The sequence below is a fragment of the Varroa destructor genome, unplaced genomic scaffold (genome assembly GCF_002443255.2).
Source record: "Varroa destructor unplaced genomic scaffold, Vdes_3.0 BEIS01000006.1, whole genome shotgun sequence".
NCBI lineage: Eukaryota > Metazoa > Arthropoda > Arachnida > Mesostigmata > Varroidae > Varroa > Varroa destructor.
This window is the reverse complement of record NW_019211459.1, coordinates 14,651,204-14,673,118: the sequence shown is the minus strand read 5'-3', so window position 1 is coordinate 14,673,118 and position 21,915 is coordinate 14,651,204. Positions and strand designations below refer to the sequence as shown.

Here is a 21,915-nt window from a genome sequence, read left to right as displayed (position 1 = left end):
TCGAAGTGTTCGGGCACAACAGCACTGCAGTTTCTTAATAATTAAACAAATCTCATAATTTTCACGCCTTGACCATCATGTGATGCCTGCAGTGGTATCAATATGACCGCTCACATATTCCTAATAGAAACTCTCGTAGGGCCAGACAGTTAATAGACGATAAACCAACTCAGATGTTAGCGCAACAGCAGTAGCTACAATAGCAGTATCATGCAAGTCTTTTCGTTATCATTGAGGGCCAACAGCGCGCCGTGTAGTTCGTAGAGCTTCAGACACTGCGGTGGCAGTGACGAAGCTTTCCATAGAGTTGTTTTAAAGACAGCTGATTCATCTGGCCGTTGTTGACTGTGTGTCGATCCGTGAGCTTCAGGTTAGTATCTTTTTGAAGCCGGTTGAGGCGTGAGCATGAAGCATTGAAGCCTTAACGAACGTCTGATTTTGTAGCGGTATTGCCGTTGTGAGCGCCATGGTAGCTGATATCTTGACGGCGTCGAAATCACCATATGGTCTACCATTATGCGTGGTACTCATTTTTTAGTCAAGATGTTGCATACAATGACGGCTCGAAACTACTACTAGATATAGTGCCTCATATATATATGTATATATATATATATTGTTGTGATGTGGAAATGAGGCACGAATCGTCGTTACTGATTCACATCAGGATGATCATTCCAAGTCATATTCTTCATTGCTTTGAACAGACCTCTCTTCAGCTCTAATAACTCAGAGATAAGCACGTGCGCTTCACTAAACCGTTATTACGACTGGACTCTCGTATCTTAGATGCGGTTCAAGGCTTCGAAGAGGTGGTTTTTGTTGCGGCTTGTAATCATTAGATGATGTATGGCAGGAGCGCATGACTCATTAACAGCCGCCTCCGGTTTTCATTGTTACGCCTAAGATTCTGTTGTTCGTAAACGTTTCGTGGCTATGATAGCGCCAAGAAGGGTATTAAGCGCGCATATGATGTTTTTATTAGAAATGAAAAGATCGGCGCAGAGGGGACAGCTGCATCGCGCCGCGCCGATATAAATCCTTTTACGCTATACCACGAACAACCCTTATTAAAAATTAAACGAAAATGCTACATTCTCTAAAAATAGCTTGCTTGCTCGTAATTTTCCATTGTGCGCAATTCTGCATCATAAGGTTGTTTTCGCATATACCATACGTGGATTTATCATTAATTCAACCTTTTTCTTTTGAGACTTTTGTCACGTTTTGGGATTCAGTCTTGGATTCATCAAAATCTACTCAAAGTGATATTCTTGTCTCCTCAATATGTGGTTTCTATATAACCTCTGAAACAATGTTTAAATGTTTGTAAAAAACAATAACCATAATATTAATTCTCAAACAATAAATAAGTGGGAGCGGAATAGACTTGACTGTACATGCGAGGGGCGCTTGTGTGCGATTGGCATCGTAAGACATTTTAGCAACATGTCAATTCTCCTGTAGCTGTAATGGCCGATCTAGCTATTGACGTTAGCAGAGCAGGCCTTCCCGAATTGTGGCGAAGAGCCAAGACGCAGTACTGCCGTGTTTACGGTAGACCGGTGACTGTCCATTTAGACCCTTTAACTCAGCTGTTGGCTGATCCGCCGATGATTATCGATAGAGTTAAAGATGTAGCTTGGCATCTATGTAAAACACTTCAATCATACACAAGGCGCAGCTGAAAACTACTGAAATAGGGAATAGCAACATCGTGATGCCGATCAGGTTTATTTAAAAATATATCAGTACTTTTAGCAACTGGCTTCGTGTTGACTAGGCAGGTTCATTGTGTTTGAGTTTTCAAGCATGAATCAAGGGTTCGACATGTCGTTGCCGATGTCAGACCACTGTGTGTTTCTAAATTTCATTAGATGCATGAGAATCTATGCTTACTGCATTTGAATTTATTCCTATCCTCTCTGATTATCATATTCAGAAGGAGTCCATACTTAATCTTGTCCTCCGACTTTTCGTGGTGGAATGCAGATCTTTGTTAAAACCCTGACCGGCAGAACAATCACACTTGAAGTCGAACCCAGCGAGACAATTGCAACTGTCAAGGAAAAGATCTGCGACAAGCTACTCACCGGTAAATCTTAATTTTGCACTAACTAGAGGATGCGTTGTATTGGTTTCTTTCCTCGAAGCGCAGGCCGCACCTTATTGGTACACATACCAGCTATCGTTATGGACGCCGATATAAATACAAATGTCTGTGTTATGATTGAAAATGCTCACGGCAGCGCGTTGCGTTGAGCGTTTTTATAATTTTATTTTAGCCAATTTAAGCTTGTATTATTCTTTACTAATAATTTGTTACGGCTTTTCTTTTATTATTACAGAGACTAAAAGGATGAGCTCGGCCAAAGAGATCCGTTCCAAGTTTATCGCATTTTTCCGGGACAAATACGCACATACAGAGGTTCCGTCATCGTGCGTTATTCCACATGACGACCCCACGCTGCTATTCACAAATGCTGGCATGAACCAGTTCAAGCCGATTTTTCTTGGTACTGTTGATCCTTCGACTGAGGCTGCTAAGTGGAAGCGCACTGTCGACACCCAGAAATGTATACGTGCCGGTGGTAAACACAACGACCTTGATGATGTTGGCAAGGACGTATACCATCACACTTTTTTCGAGATGCTTGGAAATTGGTCGTTTGGTGACTACTTCAAAAAAGAGATCTGCGCATGGGCTTGGGAGTTGCTGACGAAAGAATACGGCTTAGCCGAGGATCGCTTATATGTAACTTACTTCGGTGGCAATAAGGACGCCGACCTTGAGCCTGATGAGGAGTGCAAGAACATCTGGAAGGCACTCGGCCTTCCTGAAAATCGCATACTTCCAGGTAATATGAAAGACAATTTTTGGGAAATGGGTGAGACGGGTCCATGCGGGCCGTGCTCGGAGATCCACTACGATCGCCTTGGTGGACGTAATGCCGCCCATCTGGTCAACATGGACGACCCTGATGTGCTCGAGATTTGGAACCTCGTGTTCATTCAGTTCAATCGTGAAAGCGACGGTAAGCTTAAGCCTTTGCCAAAAAAGCACGTCGACACAGGCATGGGCCTCGAACGTCTTGTCTCAGTTATTCAGAACAAGCGTGCCAACTACGACACCGATCTATTCGTGCCTATATTCGAAGCTATCCAAAAGGCTACGGGGGTGCGAGCTTATACGGGTAAGGTTGGCGATGATGATACGGATGGCATTGACATGGCTTATCGCGTACTGGCTGACCACGCACGCACGCTTTCCATCGCCCTCAGCGACGGAGGTCATCCCGATAACGTGGGCCGGGGCTATGTACTACGTCGCATTCTCAGACGTGCCGTTCGTTATGCCACAGAGAAGATGGGAGCTCAGCCGGGTATGTTCGCTGGTTTAGTGCCCGTTGTGGTCGAGATTCTGGGAGACGTTTTCCCGGAATTACGTAAAGATCCCGAAGGAATCATGGAAATCATCAACGAGGAAGAAGCTCAGTTTCTCAAGACTCTGTCGAGAGGTCGTCGCCTGCTGGAAAAATCCATATCGAAGCTGGAAAGAAAAGCTTTGCTGCCGGGAGAAGTGGCATGGCGTTTGTATGATACGTACGGTTTTCCGGTCGATCTTACCCAGTTGATGGTAGAAGAAAAGGGCATCTTCGTTGACATGGTTGCCTACGAAAAAGCCAAACAAGCAGCTCAACTGGCTTCGCAGGGAGGCGGAGATAGAGCTGACGACACGTCCAAGCTGGATGTGCATGCAATCGCTGAGTTACAGGACCAGAAGAAAGTCCCTGCTACTGATGATTCACCTAAATATAACTATTCGTCGAAATATATGGGCAGAGAAGCTCTGTATGAGTTTGAGTCGTGCAAAGGTAAGTAGGACAAAGACTGTTTTGTTAGTATGCACTACTTCTATAATTAGCTAGAGCATATCAGTAATTGGCAATCGGCAGGCAGTTCTACATTTGAATGTTAAGGTTTATTTACTAATATTCTGTGCTAATGGAAAATGACTGTTGCGGTTCAGTACGGCTGTAATTGTTAGATCCAGAAGCTGCGGTCAAAAATCTATGCTGTCTTTATCTCGTATATCTTTCTAGGAAAGGTCGTGGCGATTCGAATGAATAAACAGTTTGTGGACGAAGCCCATTCTGGCAGCCTATGCGGTCTGATTCTAGATCGTACCAGCTTCTATGCAGAGCAGGGAGGCCAAATCTACGATACAGGTTTCATGCAAGCAGTATGCGCCGATGATGATGTGGAGTTTGCCGTCAACGAAGTCCACCTTCAGGGAGGATATGTTGTGCACATCGGCCGTATTGTGGAAGGTATGGTTACATAGCTAAGTATTTTCATGACAAGGAAATAATTCAATTATCCCCTCTTGATTCATCTCTAATGCCGACTACGGTTTTATCGTATTGCTTTCCACTATTATTATTTACTTGATTTATGAATGATGGAATGTCTTCAGTATATAGTTCGCTGCAAAGGTTAGTATGACTTTTAGTGTTACAAAACAGAGTTTCAAAATGGTTACTAGTATAATTATATCCTGCAAATGATGACCAAGCACTCCGACATATCTGCGACTTCTCTGAGCAAAACCTCATCTGGCTTTGGTGATTGCAGGAACTGTAAAGGTTGGCGACGAGTTACGTTTGCTGATTGACGAGATGCGTCGCTTATCAATCATGCGGAACCATACTGGAACCCACGTCCTCAATTACGCCTTGCGCAGGGTCTTGTCGGCAGATGCTGATCAGCGAGGCTCTCTTGTCGCCCCCGAGAGGATGCGATTCGATTTTACCTCGAATCGACCCATGACCGCTGCCGAAATCCGCCAGGCCGAAGAGGCCGCCTCTGAACTAATATGGAAGAATGGCAATGTGTTTGCCAAGGACAGCTCGCTGGCTCAGGCCAAGGCCGTTAAGGTACTTAGCACGTCCTTATTGATTCAGCATTTCCGAGTTTGATTACTATAGCTGCTTTTCGTATAACTCGGTCTTATGCTAGCTTATTAGTTGACACTCGAGCATCCCTGACTCGAAATAAACCATGTAAAGGTGTGCAGAACTTGTAAAAAAGTAACGAAATATATTTATTAGTACATGATTTCAAGGATTTGTTCACACAGCGGTAATAAGCAAAGCGAATAAAAATAAATTGAAAAATTAAAAAAAATAAAGGATATACACTCCTTGTAAGTGCTTCCAGATATCAGGGCTTAGTGTTCCAACCACCTTAACTCTCAGTTAAATGTATGCAACTTGATTTCAGGGGTTGCGTGCGGTGTTCAACGAAACGTATCCAGATCCCGTTCGGGTAGTATCTATCGGAGTACCTGTAGATGAGTTGCTTGCCAATCCGGATCGAGGAGACGCCTTGAACACATCCGTTGAGTTCTGCGGCGGAACCCATCTCGTAAACGTCAGCCATATCGGTTAGTTTTAGAAGAATAGAAAAGTTGCTCTTGTTATTGTTTCTCACCTTTGTTATTTATTCGCTTTCAATGCGTTCATTGTAGCGAAACTATTCAAACTCGGTGTATTTGTAATTAGAAAGAAAAGGCCGTATTCACCAAGAGCGCTTTTGAAGTATTCGTAAATATGTATGTTTGTGATTTTTGCAGCCGATTTCGTAATTTCTCAGGAGGAGGCCATTGCCAAGGGTATTCGGCGAGTTGTCGCTCTTACTGGACTTGAAGCTGCTAAGGCAGTGAAACGTGCTGAGCTATTCGAAGCTAAAGTGAATTGCATTAAAGAAGACCTCTCTAAGAACAAGGTTATTACCTACCAAACGGGCCTCTATTTACCCCCTGTTTAACAATGTAAACAATTGCGCTTCAAAATCTTCATGCTTTCTGGATTTTATGTTAACGATGGCAGTCAGCGTAATTTTGTCATCCCACCCTGAGTCCACAAATCGGTTGTGGAAAAGCCACTTATTGTATTCCAGGGGGTCTGTTTTTTTTATCTTGCTGCTGTTCAGATTCACTCAAACTGAACTTGAAGGTCAATCATTAACATGTTTTCATCTAATAGTCTCTAGCGAAACGAATTGCTGAACTGTCTGAGGAGATTTCGCAGAGCACCATTAGTTGCTGGCGCAAAGACGATTTGCGAAACGAGCTCAAGAAGGTTAAGAAGGTTCTGGACGATCAGGACAAGCAGAACAAGGCCGCTGCCCAAATGGAAGCGCTTGAGGAGATCAAGCGCGAACTAACTGATCGTGGTAAGATACCACACAATCAGAGTTTGCTCCGACGCCATTACTAACTAACAGCCTATTCGCACCAAAAGAGCTAGACAGTGCCAGGACAATGCGGGGCCATTCATATCATACTATTTTACTATTATTTCTGATTTCTATCACATCGTTGTACGCTACATACATTGGTGCCACGTGTTGAGTGCGTGTCTAATATTCGGACTACCATATACATTGGCATTATTATCTGTGTTCTCATGTAGCAAACAAAGTGTTTTAATGGAAGTTTGCAAGGTGGCTCAAAATTATCACCACAGCATATTAGTAACCTGAAATTATGCCATTCCAGGACGCGCGCCACAATTTCTTGTCAAACAGTTGCAGGTCGGCAATAACGCAAAGGCTTTGGACATCGTTTTGAAACAGATCCGTGCACTTGCACCGTCAGCAGCCGCTATGCTGTTCTCTGTCGACGAAGAAAGAGGCCGATTGATTTGTCTATGTGGTGTACCCAAGCAGGTAGTGGCTGACAAGGGGCTATCAGCCGTCGAGTGGGTACGTCAGGTGGCTGAGGTTATCGGTGGCAAGGGCGGTGGCAAGGATGAATCCGCCCAAGCATCAGGCACTAACCCTCACGCCCTTAACAGAGCAATGGAACTGGCCAAGGAGTTCGCGCGCCTGAAGTTCGTCTGAATAAATCTATTGCGCATCGCCACACTTACTGATATGCATCGGCACTTATTGGTGCTGAAAAGGAAAATAGAGACAATCTGTGATCTGTAAGAACCAACTTTCCGAGTATAACGTAACATATTGAAGTCCATGTGAGGTCATAACATAGCGTATCAGATTACGGAGTGTTCCGTTTTTGAAAGAAAATGCAGTACTTTGTGTTTACGTGTGCTAATAGCAATTATGTTGCACAATGGATTTAGCTTCCCATCAACGAATAACGGTGCGTAAGGAGTACCAGTCGCTACTACAAAGTAACGAGGAAATGATCAGTGAGCGAACTGACGGCAGCCTTTATTTCATAGCTTAAAGAAAAAGAAAACTTCTCCAGCTCTGTTTGAACTTGTTTCGTTCTATTTGTTTGCTTTTTTCTATTAAAGTGCACACTACAAAGATTCATGTCCAGACTGAATCCCAGATACAAATGGACATTCCCAACACACATTTTAGATAGCACCACCATATGAATAGTTACAGAAAGGTTCAATATTAATCATCATTTGTTTGCTGAGGGTAAATGAACATTTTCACGCTTACCGTTAATTGACAGTCCTGTAACCTCTACGAAACCCTTGTTCCCGCCAATAGATATCATAACTTAACTAAAGGAGCGATCTAACCTTCTGTAGGTATCCGGTAAGTAAAAACATGACAGGTTATCGAAATGCTTATATATTTATGGCTATTTTGTATGGAGAGAGGAAGTTTAATAAAAACAATATATCCAACGAAGGAATTCGGCGCGTTCTTTACATGGCGTTACAGTTTCTTTTTCTAGATTCTCTAATATATACCCATTATTAAATTATATGATTATAGACTTTAAATATACCCTGCAATACGCCACATGCCCATAATTCTGTTCAAGCTGTTAAAAGGTAATTAAATTTGTCCTCTGCTTTGGGTACTATGGGTGGGCTTTAGACCGTTAACTTGATGTTCTGGCATCTACTGCTAGGATACTAGCACTTTTCGCGGCCTTCTAGCTTTACGAAAGTCGTTAGTGAATGAATAAAGCAATGATTTTTTTGCTTTTGTTTTTTTTTTCTTTAAATACACATTTTTAAAACAAGAAATCGTTTGCTACACAGTTCGCAAACTCCGCTCCGATCCAACATAATTCCTTCTACAACTTTTGCCCCGGAATGAATTTCTACTTTACATATTCACTATGAATGAATATATACTGTTTACAGTATAAATGTGCCTACAAATATCGTCATGTATAAGAATAGACAAGTAGGTAAGATGATGCATAACATGGACTACTATTTTGTTTCTTGGGTGTTAAGAGATGGTCCTGCTTTCCTGACCAATGCAATTATAGACGGGGGGGCTCAGTTGTCAAACGCGTAGAGCTCTAATACGTTGCCAGCCAAGCGGTTTATGAGTTCGACGAGATCTGGCCACGTGTCGTATTTTATTTTATCATGTGTAAGTATAACTTACCTCTAGATAAAACGTTGGATGGAATGCTTAACGGCAATACCGAACGTGAAACTTGAAACATACGGTAAAGGATCTTGCAGATCTTGCAATGGATCTTGCAGAGGAGAACCACAAGTGTCTTGAAACGTTCAGCTCTTTTCAAACATCAAAGGTTTTCAAAGATCAACTCGTTAGTGAAATTCACAGAAATTTCGTGAAATCCTCAGATGCAATTTAACCAGTGGACATAAAGAGCAGTTTAGGCAACGGTAACGGTTCAAGCATTTCGGCATTTGGCTGCGAGGTCTACAATGGGACTGTAGTTACAACTAACGAATAAACTCAAAAGGCGGAGGAAGTTTACAAGTACGGCATAGCGATGGCGCGAAGTTATAATATCACTACTATACTTTCCTTTAAAGTAAAGAGTCATAAGAATACAGTTTTCGTTATGAATCATATTGATATTAATCAGAAAGTATTATTAAAATACTAACTTATATTATTATACGAACCAATCCGTATGTAAATGCATGATGGCTCGCTCCGATTCCAATTGCGCCTGTTCTGTGCGTAAGTTATCGTATTATGATTGACTTTTGACAGGCACTGCATTAAACCTCGAGCCTGACATCCGCTCTGCGAATAAGTATTTATACCTTTCTGAGCATAAACATGTCTTTTCTTGAGCCCTAAATAGAAGCTAGGCCCTAGAATAAAAATTAGGGCATTGTTAGAATTCTATATCATGTCACGTAGAACTTGACATAGCTGCCGAAAAAAATCAGTGAAATATATAATTCACGGCGATACAATGTAGAGGTCAAATATCTAACAAAGATCTGTTAAGAAACTTAGGTCCTAGATAGTCTAAATCCTAAAAACAGATCACTAATAAAATATAAGTAGACCTCTGCAAAAAAAAATATGCGATATCTCTAAGTGTACCTAATGAAACATTGCAGAGTTTGGTATCCAATTGTAAAAAGCCAACCAAATACTTTTGATTCATATGTATGCTAACTGCGAACAATGCTTCGTAGACACACGCCTTTAGGATCAGAGATAACGGCTCGAAACAGAAGAGATCCTAACCTTGCGCAAAACGTCTGATATTCGGACCTAAGTTGGAAGTTGCGCAGTTAAGGTTAGAAAAATACAGCCATATGAACGGTGGATGAAGAAATGCGATGAAGACTGAACACCTTATACAGTCACTGTGAGTTAGAAGGAAGGAAAATTTGATTGACTAAAGATTTTATTTGCCAAATAGCAAAGACCTTTAATGAAACCTGACACGGAAAAGTTCGAAGTTTTATATAGTCGGCTGTGCGAGCCCAGTACTTATTTACGATGGAATTGTTCCAACTGGGTTATAATATTGATCACACATTCAGAATTCTACATTAGCATACTCCAAATCATGATCAAGATTCAATATCATAAGACGGGTCGGCAGTCATTGCCCCAGTCTGCTCAGATGAGCTTACAAAATATTTTGAGAGCAAACGTGGAAAAGCTTTTCAACGTTTGCTGTTATCTGTTTTCTCTATTTTGAATCGTTTTACCGACGATTCACTATCTCGTTCGGAAAAAAAACGACTGGTCAACAAGGTCTGTTGTGTATTTTATAATCATATTTTATACTTAAAATTAAGTATATATAATTATATAAAAGTACTATTAAACATGATACGATTTAGTAAAGTCAAGTCAACTGAAAACAAGCAGTATTCCAGAATTGGCAGTTGCACGTTCATGTGCAGAAGCAGCACGTTATTACGTTTCTGTAAGTTGCCTTTCAAACTTCCTACCGTCGACACTGCTAAGTTTCAGATATGACGCACCCACAGTACTAATTGCACGACCCATTCTCATATACAAATCGTATGTTTATGCTGAGATCGTTCACGTTTTAAGCATTCAAAGACGGACTCTGCGGTGAAGCTCCGATGCGAGAAAAGTTGACGATGGCATCCCTATATCGTATGCTTTCGCGTCAATGTAAACATCTGTTTTTCGTTTAACATACTGAAAATGTGTGTGAAATGTTCCCATCCTCGGTAGCTTTCTTGCAATAAATTACGATTCGAGCGGATATTAGTTCGCAGAAAACGCAGTCGTTATCCTCGTATTACTAAAACTACCAGCCAATAATAATGCACCGTATGATGTGAATGCCCCCTTCTTCCCAGTTCTGACGTACTGTGTCTTCCCAAAACAGCTTCCATGTTTAGTATGCTTCAGCTAATAAAGTAATAAGCACACCCTATGCTTCGTTATTGAGGTCCAGTCAACACGAAAAGAGGTGCAGACAGAGCGGTCCGTCTGCAGTGTGGCGACTTCGGGCCCGCGTTCATGCCCAATGGACAAACGGCTTTCAATGCTAAAATTTTCGCCGGTGCTAATACTTTTCGTAGCGGTCAATAGTGCCGAATGCGTGCCAGTATCCGCCTGTCGTCCTGCCGACGCTACTGCTACTCGTCAATTGCCTTCGTTGACGGACACAATCAGCTGCCTCCGTCTCTTTCTCCGGCGGCTGAACTAAACGAGAACGTTTGCGCGTTCGTACTCGATTATTGGAGACCTTGTCGGGTTCGTCCAGCGAAGACGACAAGCGATTATCAATAGCTGTCGTCGCCGCCACGGCCGAATTGAGCAAATAACAGAATCACCCCTATAAACGCCGCTGGCAACAAAGGCGGCGGCAGCTGCGGCAACAATAAGGCGAGGCGAACATCGGTTAAGTTCCGGTATGGCACCAGCATTGCAAAAACCGGCCACCCTTTGATTCCGAGATAACGAACGCGGTCAGGAGGCGGCATCGCGGAACGGACGTAGCAGGCACGTACTGTAAATTGTCAGTTTGCTGGTTTATCGCTCAGCCAAGCCAGGCTAGCATCTCGTTCGAAATTGTTTCATAACGAAGATGCACATACAAATTTGTCTACACGACAGCAACAAAAGGATCCATCTATCTATTATAGTAGATAAATTCAACGGAGACAGCGCAGGCGCTTGCTGCCACAGATAACATCGTTCTATATATCACCAGAAGCTGCTACACCCGCACGCACCAACAATTCGAGAAGGCGTAAAAGCAGGCCTATTACGAACTAAGCCGCCACTAGAATGGCGAAAAGGCTGGCACAAATTTACCAGACGTATCCGTTGCGAAACACCATATCAATACAATAGAGCCTCATTTACATGAGTGTCTAAGTATGTCCAGTGCGCTGTTCCGTTTGATTGGTGTCGTTGCTATTGGACTGGTTTATTAGCTTACTTGTGACGCATCGTGCAGGATTTGTTTCTGCTGCTGCTGCTGCTGCTGCTGTTGTTGGGACGCCGCATGGGCAGAAGTACAGTTCGGTTAATTGTATAGTGAAGGACTCCCTCCTCCGATGTGGAGACTGCTAAGCTGTTGAAGCGGCGCTAAAAACGGAGTCAAGCTTCAACGCATAGAGGAACGTTGATGATAAGGGCTTGTGAGTCGGTCGCCGTCCCACATCGACTATATCGTAGCAGAGTAAAGAGCTAGAAGTGGATGCGCACACATTGTAGGAGATCGACCGTTCGGCAGAAGATTTGAATCACTCCAATTTTGTATCGGTTGTGGACTACGAAAAGGGTAAAAACAGCAGGCCAACAAACTTCGTTTTTCATCGGCGACTTAATGGGTTTGGTGACGGCTGACTGGTGTGTCGGCTGCGTCACCCGTAGAAGAACAAAAATGCGCTGCTAATTGCTCACACAGATATGGATCGTGAAGATTTTGGCTGGGCAACCTAGCCGGTAACTAAATGATCACCACAAACATAGATTTTATCTCAGTCAAATCGTGCGATAATAGGGAGGGTATGTCAAAGCCGATTTTTTGACTTGGAGCCTAAGCAATCGGTGTCCTGCGCGGCACCTACGATACTTTCAAATGAACTTGGATTTTGTGGCGCAGCTAACCGGATAGCGCTAAACTTTACTTCGATCATTGCACTATTGGAAAGCCGATGAAACTATTAGTACATACTGAACATGTAGCAAGTTGAAATTATCAATAATTCGACCGGTCCAGTTCGACTAGGACGAAGGTGCCGATGGTAGGTACAGGTTGGAGCTGCGCGAGGTCACACCGCGACTCCCGCTATTCAACGAAATTCAGCGACGCTAGAACCAAAGAAGCAGCTTGTGACTTCACTGAATCTGTTTCTTTCTAGACTCCCCCTCTAGATTAGGTGGTTTTTGCAGGTGACAATAGCATATTATAATGAGCTACTACGAACTCGATAATACTAATAATGGAAAACCTGTAATTGCGGAATCTTCTTTCATCCAGGAGTATCTCAGGTTTCGCAATGCCATCATCGTTTTACCGGCTATTTCGAAAAGTAATAACTCATAATATGAATGAATAATAAGAATTTTCCAGGTCAAACTAAGGCGAGCTGTTATCTCGTGAATGTTCTAGTATCTCATCAGTTCGTGTTGCATGTGGATGTTTGTGTGCAGGTCACGTGCGCGTGCATTATGTTGAGGGGTGTCAACAGCAAACCACCAGCCGTGGGTAAACACACATACATATAAGGTAGGTAAGCCATCTGACATTTGTCAACCAATAGAGGATAAGGAAGTGATGACAACAAACAGAAAATGAAGCTACGAGAAGCTTTCTGTAACACTATATTATTATAATTCCATATCAGTCAGTTTGTATATACTGTGATTACTCAGACAGTTTCTTCGGCCGATATCAGACTAGCCTGTAACGTAGCATGACATGAAGATCTGAGTGGTATCACGGTGTCGCTATCGCGAATGTATTGCACGATTAAAGTCGCGCTTAATTCAAATAATTCGCCCACCATTTGGTAATCTAGCATAAATAGAATAAGGCCACCTCAACCGCCAAGAGACATGTTCCCCGTATGTGTATATATATCAGAATAAGTAGTTATTAGGGTGCAGTTCATTGTTAGCGCATGCGCTTCTAATACTTTTGCAGGTTTACGTAGCAACTTTTGCTTCGCTTTAAGCTTGACTGAAAAAGTTCCCCTTGCTAGTTTAACCGCCAGCCGCCTTTGCCGGGCATGCAAGACAGATGGAGCTTTGGCACTGAGGTTGCCGTGTTTATCTCGTTGCCTCAAGCTAGGCCACATTACATGTTTAGCGGGCCAAAGTTGACGTGATGTCCATAGAAAACTCCAACAGCATCAAGCGAGCCTTAACAGAGTATTATTTTGTAGTTTCGAACAGGTTCACTGTTGGAGACAAATTGTTTGTCATTGGGACGACGACATTGGTCGCACCTGCGAATGCCGGCAACGTCGAAAGGGAACAGCCTGTTACAGATACTGTCGTTCTGTCTATGTAATTCATGGTTATATAAACAGTGCCTGCTACTGTTGGGGCCCACGAAGATCTTATGATAGTTTTTTCTATTAACTTCATTCCTTTTACGGGTTAACAAATGAGAATTTTAGCTTCTGCAAGGTCAGAAGTTCGATGCCGAGGAAAAATCAAGAAACATGATACAGGTCGATCGAACTTACAGCAACTTCCTACGGCACATATGCACGGTACTGTTGAAAAACCCTCCTTTAGCTGCCACGCGCAGCTTTTTCAAACAAGGACACGCTCCTTAACCGCAAGTAGCGGCTACTGACATTACAAGTCAAGCATTGCCAGCCATTAATGCAATCGCCAATTTTTGCCACCGTCCCAGTGTGAGTCGTACACGGTTGTTGTTACTTCTACAAATAGAAACGTCCCGAGCAGTTATGTTAAAGATTGATGGCTTGCGATATATTAATTGTCCTTTACATATATTTTTTTAGTTTGTTCACACTCGCAACGGCATCAGATTGCCCTGATGGCTAAGCTATCAAAGCTTTAAAACCTGCGAGGACTAAATCCGTTTGCATCGGTCGACATCACCCGCTACGGCTGTGTGCACCTTTAAGCTGCCTTGTTCAAGCCGCTCAATAGCGAAGGTAAGCGGTGACTTGTGATGCCAGCATTGATGACTTCAATCACCAGCACGGCTTCAATCAGGATTAGTCTCGACGATGTGTGACTCATCACATTCTCAATGTCGCTGTATAGGTATTGTGAAAAACACATGCGATAATACAATGTGTGATGTGGGGTCTCATGCTGCTGAGTGGGAGGAGCCACATAATGCGGTGCTGATGCTGATGATAGTAGTCGTCGTGGTGCCGCCGCAGCAGCAGCAGCAGCAGCAGCAACAGTACCCTGCGTTCTTCTACTATGCTAGCTCCCTTTATGGATTGTACCCCTGGTTACCTCCGATTTTTACTGCACGATTTCCTGCCCCATTCTTCCGACCGGCGAGAGACCCCCATTTTACCATCCAAAACACTGCCCGCTACAGCAGCTTCCTTCGACCATTTGTTCGTACAGCCCCAACAAGTCAACTCGTAAGTCGCATAACACCCGGGCAAACGCGCGCGCGCACACACACACACACACACATACACACACACACACACACACACGCACACACACACATACACACACACACGTAGACGCTTTCAGACGCATCGATAGACTCAAAGACGCACCCAAGTGGACACCCAACAAAGGTGGCTGACAATGCTGGAACTAGACTACGGCCCAGGAGATTTATGTGGCGACCGAACGCTGCTACAAACTATTCGATAGAGAGACAACATTTGTTCGAATGTTACGGTCGTTATTGTCGGCTAACAACGACGCTGAAGCCAGATCAACTCTTGATCGCACAATTTTATATTGAGGTGTATGTAAAAAGTTGAGGTTAGCTCCAACCAGCAGACTATCGAACTGTTGGCGCGAGGCATTGAAGTAGAAATGATCATATAATGAAATTGAAGGCAATCTTATTTCTCTTATTTAAGTGGGTGATGCAACAAGGCCAAACTGAAGTTTTTTGTCGAAAAAGTGTATTATTTATTAGGGAACAAACGCAACAACGAACGATGCCACGCGTGCACAGCTTAATTTTTACCAATGACCAACGCAGATTTGTTCGTCCCTTTCCGTGATGTATCGAACACGAAGTCTGTCGTAGAAGTCCTGTACCCGATATCAATTACTGTCCATAGCCACTCGAATTCACTTGACCCGCTATTTCCTTGTGGGGTATTCTAGTATTTCGAGATGAGGACGCCCACGATAAGTTTTGTAAATACTATACTAAAACATCAGGTAAGCACGCAATGGGAGAAGGTTGTTCACAGATGATCGACTTTTTCCTCAAAGTAAATGCATACAACATTATATCTCGTTCGATGTGACAGAATCAATTTTCCAGGAAATACAGCTTTCTAGCTATTGTGTAGAGCTGAATATAAGGGCTGCCTTAAGAAACCCATTGAGAAGAAACGTCTTCCCCATGGTGAGTTTTTTGACAATCCAGCATAAGAGCGATTATTTTTGAAGATGTCGTTCTCAATCTAATCTGTTTTTTCTTCGCCATGAGAAGCCTACGAACAAAAAATCACTAAAATCGATTTCTAGCCACGTAAAAAAAAATACTACTGATTATTAGTATATAGAAATATGTACAGTCAGCCATTTTAACAGTTAATCTATTATATCTACATCCAGTTATAATACAAACATAGTAGTTGGCTGTTACAAGCGAGTGCGGTAGACGGTCAGATTGCATTACGCGCTTCTTCTAAATGAGGATTGTCTAATATATATATATATATATATATACGCTTTTACAAATCTGTAGCGGAAACCGGTTAAGTTCATTCTAGAAGAAAGTAAAATGTATCGTTTCGAAGGGATCTCGAAAATTAGCGCTCAGTGAATATTGTAGTTCTGAGGACCAGCGAGGTGTCTGGATCCGAGGGATAGAAACACATTTGAAGGGGCTTTTCAAGCAGAACTGGGAGTCGGCCAAAGCTGCCACTCCATATGCAATTATTATATGTACAAAACTATACAATGAAAATGCGGAAACTGGTTAAAAACGCGTGTGCTGTGGAACCTAGGTGCATGCAGGCGTTGATTAGCCTCGGCCGAAGCGGCGACAAGCGAGAGAATGGCGTCGCCCTGGAGAGAAATCGCGTTCAGGAGCACGTTTGAATAAGCTCACAGGTAAGGTGGCAGTAGGAGTATTTACTATGGAAAGATAATCTGCCGAAAATGAAATGATCAGTGCAACCCGGTATTTCGAGTTCCCCAAGAGACTTCTAAGCCGTTGGCATGGCAATCGAAAGGACGCAGTTTGGTTACCTGGTGACAAAGCCATGATCATCTTCAGTCTCCATTACTTCTCCGATTGGGCAAGGAAATATCGGCTTTAACCAGCCTACCATGCCGAGCTAGGCCCGCTTGATTAGGAGGTTCTTTATGCCTTAAAAAGCGCATCTAGTGGGTAAACATATCTTACTATCGATTTAACGTTGAGAAATAGAAAAATCACATAGACGATTAGTAGGTTTAGGGGCTACCACAACGCCAACGGTTCTGTGCAAAAGGTTAAAAGGGAAATCATCATTCTAGCCCATCAACTAGCTCGCTCATAACGGCCTAGCAAGAACTTTGCTTGAAAGTAAAAACATTACTGCTTTATTAACGTGACTTCTCGTTCTAGTGGCCAGTCACAGAATTCCGTAGTTAGAACACAAAATCATCGTAACTTTAGCATGGACTTAGAGCCTGTCCCGGAACGTCAATGACGGAACTTTGCAGCGCGTACATTTTCCAAGGAGATTTCCTTAACCTTCCACCAGCTAAAAGGATTTGAATCCCTTAACTGGAGTTGAATAATTAGCGAACGTGTATTTTGAATTGTGTTCAACAGGAGAACTGCTCTTTATCATTCACAACGTTGGCGACAAAATCATAGTGGAGGTAACAGATGTATTGTCACATTTGTATTACATTTACTTAGTGGTTTTCAGTATATAGAACCGCTCGGTTCATGCGACCTTAAACATCTAGCCACTTTTCTCTACTATCAGTTGATGCCTAAAAGTAATGCCTGAGGTGCGTCACATACATTCACAGTATGGGACATCCTTCGTTCGCCGCATAGGATACGGATGACCGACTGGAGATTATGTTCAGAATTTAAGAACGTGGCAACGATCGCGTGAGTTAGGATATTATGTCGCCAGTTTTTTGGTCCTCAATTGTAAATTTTGATGAGCGACTCGAGAGGACATACGGCGAAGGTTGTCCAGGTTCAAAAAAACTTGGATGTGGTTAACGTGCATTGCCTAGGGAGTAGATCAAAAGCTATGAATTGAGACATTCTAACGTAACAATCAATTTATATACTCAACATTATTGGTATATTGATATAAACAAAATTTCATCCAGGAAAAAACTGCGACGTAAATCGTGCGTATCGGTAATCGTCGATGACTGGTCTAGCTTTTTTTTTTTGTTCTTTTTATGCCAATAGCATACATTGTTGAGCTACTAAATGAATTAGTCAGCCAATGTTTGCTAGAAAATGAACAATCGCGTTTTTCTATTGACTCCAGGATCATTCGTAGTATTCAATTTTTGATAGAGTCTCATAATTTTTTCTGTTATGAACGCTAGAGGCGCCATTTTTTCATGAAATGGTCAGGTGTTGAACGAGCGTTACGCTGAACGAGTATGGTTCAGCTTGTTTGCTGAGGTGCGACTGGCAAGCAAAACCTGTGACGGGTAAGTTCACTTCACGATCGAACGGAATGACATAAAAAATTATTGAAGCTAGTTGTCTTTCTTCCGAAGTTCCAGTTTCTTCATCAATTAGCAAGAATGCGCTCCTGCGACATACATCTGATCTAAATTGGCTTTGACTTTAGACCTGACGAGAAGACTACGAGAAATAGATTTCGACATCAGTATCTTCATGGCACGTCGTCCACCCTGATTCGCACACCTTATGTGTTTCATAACAGATATAGTCTTCACGGATGTACAGGATACTAAGCAGCTTAATAAAAACATTTAAGCAAATCATGAACTAGCTTAACTTTTGACGCACTCGATTGCATCGGTACTAGCTCGTGTGAAAATTATGGATACAAACCTTAAGTAGACAATAGATACTAGAATAGACTGTGAAGATCTACAGAGGTCATCGTTTTTTTGCAGTTAAGGATCAACTTGTTGTCCTAAAGCGGCGTCGCCTTTTGGACTGGAGACGCGCTGATCTAATAAGTAAGTAAAACCATGATACTATTTACTTTATGTATTTTTAGTTTCTTATTCGTCCCGCACGTTTCCGTCCCTCCACAACTATTGCTCTTACTAATCGTCATTTTTACATATATACTAGAGTTCGCCGTTGGTTCTAACCTCTGCTAAGCAAGAACGAAGAAGTAGAAGAATTTCCTTTGCGTGCGTTTATGTCCCTTACCGGTATCGGTACGCATTTGTTTATGCGCCGTTGTCATCTGTGCATGTCCAGTCAACAGACATATCAGCGTAGTCCCCAAATCGATCTCGGCCCCGCTAATGGTCGAGGGCAAGTGACTTCATCATGAAATGTAATGCTCTGTCCATTTGTGCACCGCAGCCTCCATGTGCCCTTATCTAGCTTACCTTTTGTTGGTGTGAATGCCAGAAAACAAACCACTTCAACGGAACTACAGTGGGGATCTTTTTTTCGGTCCGAGTTCTGCTCTTGTCGCCGCCATGGCTGCCGTAGAGGTAGCCCAACCCAAACGTCACTAAGAATTGGTTCGCTTTTCTTCCAAGCGAGCACTTACTGTACCAGGTCCGCAGTTGATTCGTGTCGGTACGAATTCTATTAGCCGCGGCAGACGTGACCATAGAGGCACTCATCATGCAGTCATCGTCAGTACTAGCATGACGGTCACTACAGTATTTATGGCTGTTACAGCGGCGTTCGCTAGCGCAATGGAGGAGGTGCCAGCGAGCAGAAGAGGGGCTCAGCCAACAGTTACGAGGGATCTATGGTAGCTTTTACAGCAGTACAGTCCGACCTAGTTCAGAACGGCAGCCCCGTTGTTAGCGGCGTCGACATCGCTGTTCTCGCACTGCATAATGACATAACAACTCGTTTAACGACGGCATAGAAAAAAACAACGATCCGAGGTGTGTGCTGGCTAGCGGCAGACTGCTTAGGGAAAATTCAGTTTTGCTTTTACTATTACTGCTCAGCGAGCTATAAGTGGTACGCAAGGACTGAATGACTATCTGTTTATTCAAATTCTAGTGCTAGGATGTCCACTAGTTGTAAGGATAAATTAATATTAATACACTCTTCTTATGACACAAGGATTTCTCGATGAGGCCTTAGCTCACCAGCATTAAGCCTTTCAGCCTAGGGGGCTCAGGGTTTCATTTTGTAAATCGTGACGTGATTAGCTAAGAGTGAAAATGTGTGAATATGTTGGCGTGAAATCAATGGCACAGTATGAAGTCGCTGCATTAGATGATGAAAGACTCAAACATCGTCATTAGGCATAGGTACTTCAAAGATTCATTCGATAAATGTGCGGTGTAGAAACCCGCGAAGGTCTGCCTAGGCCACTTAATACACATAGGACATCCCATTTGTTGTCTTTTGAGCACACGTTTCGTTTTCTCGAAATCCCAAATTCAAAATTGGGATTCTAAGCCTTTTTGTAAGCTAAATTTTTTGTCGCCGTAGAATTTGCAAAAGGGCAAATTCTCATGTTGACTGTCCCCGTTGTTGCCAGCAGGTCTGAATGAAGGATATAAACCTTGTCAACTTTGTCACCGTTCTCCGCCAGCGATGTTTGCTGTCCGGATCTGATATTTACCGAGAACACCATCATAATTAGTCGATGGGCTGCTTTGTTAATCGGATCTGCGAGAAATATGTATTGTTTCTTCAAATCTATTTCGAAAGTGGTTTTCCCGCTTAGCCGTTGGCTTACTTCACTCATATATCAGTATAATTAATCCATGAACAATTTTGCAAGGGCCGAAAGTTTCACCTTTGTAGCTTGTAGTGGTTCCTTTTATCACTACACTGGCGTCTGCATTCTGTTTGCCGAGAAACGTCCTCTGTTCACTTCACGATCTAGTACTGCAGATCGATCCTTATTCACCACAGCTCGTCAGCTATTCATTGTATTAGCGGCGCTTCAACCTCCACGCGAAGCTTTTATTGTTGCCTTCACAGTACGTCCTTTATATTATTGTTTGTTGTCGCCACCGCTGCTGCTACCAGCGACGCAAGTGGATTATTCAAAAAAGCGCGTTACTGTTAATGTTTGTTGCGATATGTCGTCAGCACATACATGCATACGGCCGTGTCACCCCGGTGACAAGAAGGCTCTAATAAGGTGACATGGTAGTAGCAATCTGACCGCTCGCTATTTCGCATCTATTCATCTGTTATCGATGCTGCTCGCTCGGTACCTTCATTTCAGTATCCCGACCACGTAATACAGCCTAGCTTTTACGCCATCAGCCGAAACCGTTACTTATTGGCCCTCTGACTGCTTGCAATGATGGCTTATTATTCGTTGCGGCATCGTGTCGCTTGGCTAGCAAACAGCCTGCTGAAGAGCCAGTTACGTACGAACTTGACGCCGTCCGACTGCCTCAACGAAACCAACGTAACACACGTCCAGACGTTCACAACGCCGACTGCCGCAGCAGTAGAGAAACCGTTGTTACTGTCATCGAAACAGGACGGGGTGCAGCCGGACGCGAGTAAGTCGTCTACTATTAACGGACAATCAAATGAAATCGTTATTACAACTTTGTATATGCATATATTACATTACAGATGGTAGCAGACAACAATGAAGCAGCCTTGTAAATGACGCGCGATCTGCTGACTATGGATCGGCGGCCAGTTCTATGATGACAGCTGTTATTCTTCTTTCCGCGGTTGTCATGTACCGCAAAAGCCGTCAAATAGAATTACCTCATTTTCGGGCGGGCGGGCGGGGGGTCGCGGGCCGCAGACGCCACTAGAACGGCGAGGAAACGCGAGAGCTTGCCATGGCTAGAGGACGAGTGAACCGATACACGCGTGTTTAACGTGATAATGCTAGTTTAAGTGTAAGTAATTTAGAGACCGGACCGTGCGACGAGAAACTTGTGGAGTCTCCGAATAGCACTAGTCTGTCGAAGGGGTATCAAATGGTTTTCTAGCTCTATGGTATATCAATTGCGTCGGGTAGGAAGCAATGTTATTTTGAGGCCAAGATGTGGCAGCAGTAGATGGGCTAAAACCATTGGGATGCGCCCATTTAAACATGGTATAGATCGTTTTGAATTTGGGCGCAATTCATAGGAAAATTCGCTTATTACGGTTTCTCATAATATACCGGTGTTACCTAGTCTCAAAAAAGCTGTGCTGCCTACGTGTTATCCAAGGTGCACTATTGGGGATGACGGTTTAGTTCTGGAGATTTGCATGTAAAATATGCTTCCCCCAGGTGGCCGATACAAAAAAAAAGCTGACAATATATCGCGAAGTTTGAGCGGGATAAACACGTAAGTAGTTACCATGTCATCAAGGAACTAGATATCTAGAACAAAAGGCTTTCATCCATTTGAAGAGAGCTGGTTACGAACAAA

The 21,915-nt window shown here is 43.1% G+C and overlaps 1 protein-coding gene and 1 long non-coding RNA gene across 5 annotated transcripts; both read left to right on the top strand.

The window, feature by feature from the left end:
* The first annotated feature begins 184 nt into the window (after window positions 1-184).
* AlaRS (alanine--tRNA ligase, cytoplasmic) lies at window positions 185-7,677 on the top strand. Of its 3 annotated transcripts, none has more exons than XM_022812707.2 (9): window positions 185-370; window positions 1,993-2,095; window positions 2,349-3,875; window positions 4,104-4,331; window positions 4,636-4,937; window positions 5,284-5,446; window positions 5,636-5,787; window positions 6,048-6,237; window positions 6,563-7,677. In XM_022812707.2, exons 3-9 carry the CDS (start codon window positions 2,360-2,362, stop codon window positions 6,904-6,906), a joined length of 2,895 nt encoding a protein of 964 aa, XP_022668442.1. In that variant the 5' UTR covers window positions 185-370; window positions 1,993-2,095; window positions 2,349-2,359; the 3' UTR covers window positions 6,907-7,677. The 3 variants fall into 3 exon arrangements, with proteins under 3 accessions (XP_022668442.1, XP_022668441.1, XP_022668443.1); XM_022812706.2 differs by having other exon boundaries at window positions 1,943-2,095; XM_022812708.2 differs by lacking the exon at window positions 1,993-2,095.
* A 5,279-nt stretch (window positions 7,678-12,956) lies between these two features.
* LOC111252883 (uncharacterized) lies at window positions 12,957-21,251 on the top strand. Of its 2 annotated transcripts, XR_015330443.1 has the most exons (4): window positions 12,957-15,766; window positions 16,374-18,045; window positions 18,481-18,546; window positions 21,116-21,251. It is a non-coding gene; the product is annotated as an uncharacterized LOC111252883 (long non-coding RNA). The 2 variants fall into 2 exon arrangements; XR_002674396.2 differs by having other exon boundaries at window positions 12,957-18,045.
* The last annotated feature ends 664 nt before the right edge of the window (window positions 21,252-21,915 follow it).

Excerpts from the sequence above, each read along its gene's own strand:
- AlaRS (XM_022812706.2), top strand. The coding sequence starts at position 1,987 with ATGCAGATCTTTGTTAAAACCCTGACCGGCAGAACAATCACACTTGAA. Across the intron at positions 4,332-4,635 it reads CATCGGCCGTATTGTGGAAG|GAACTGTAAAGGTTGGCGAC; the intron begins GTATGGTTACAT and ends TGGTGATTGCAG. Across the intron at positions 5,788-6,047 it reads AAGACCTCTCTAAGAACAAG|TCTCTAGCGAAACGAATTGC; the intron begins GTTATTACCTAC and ends TTCATCTAATAG.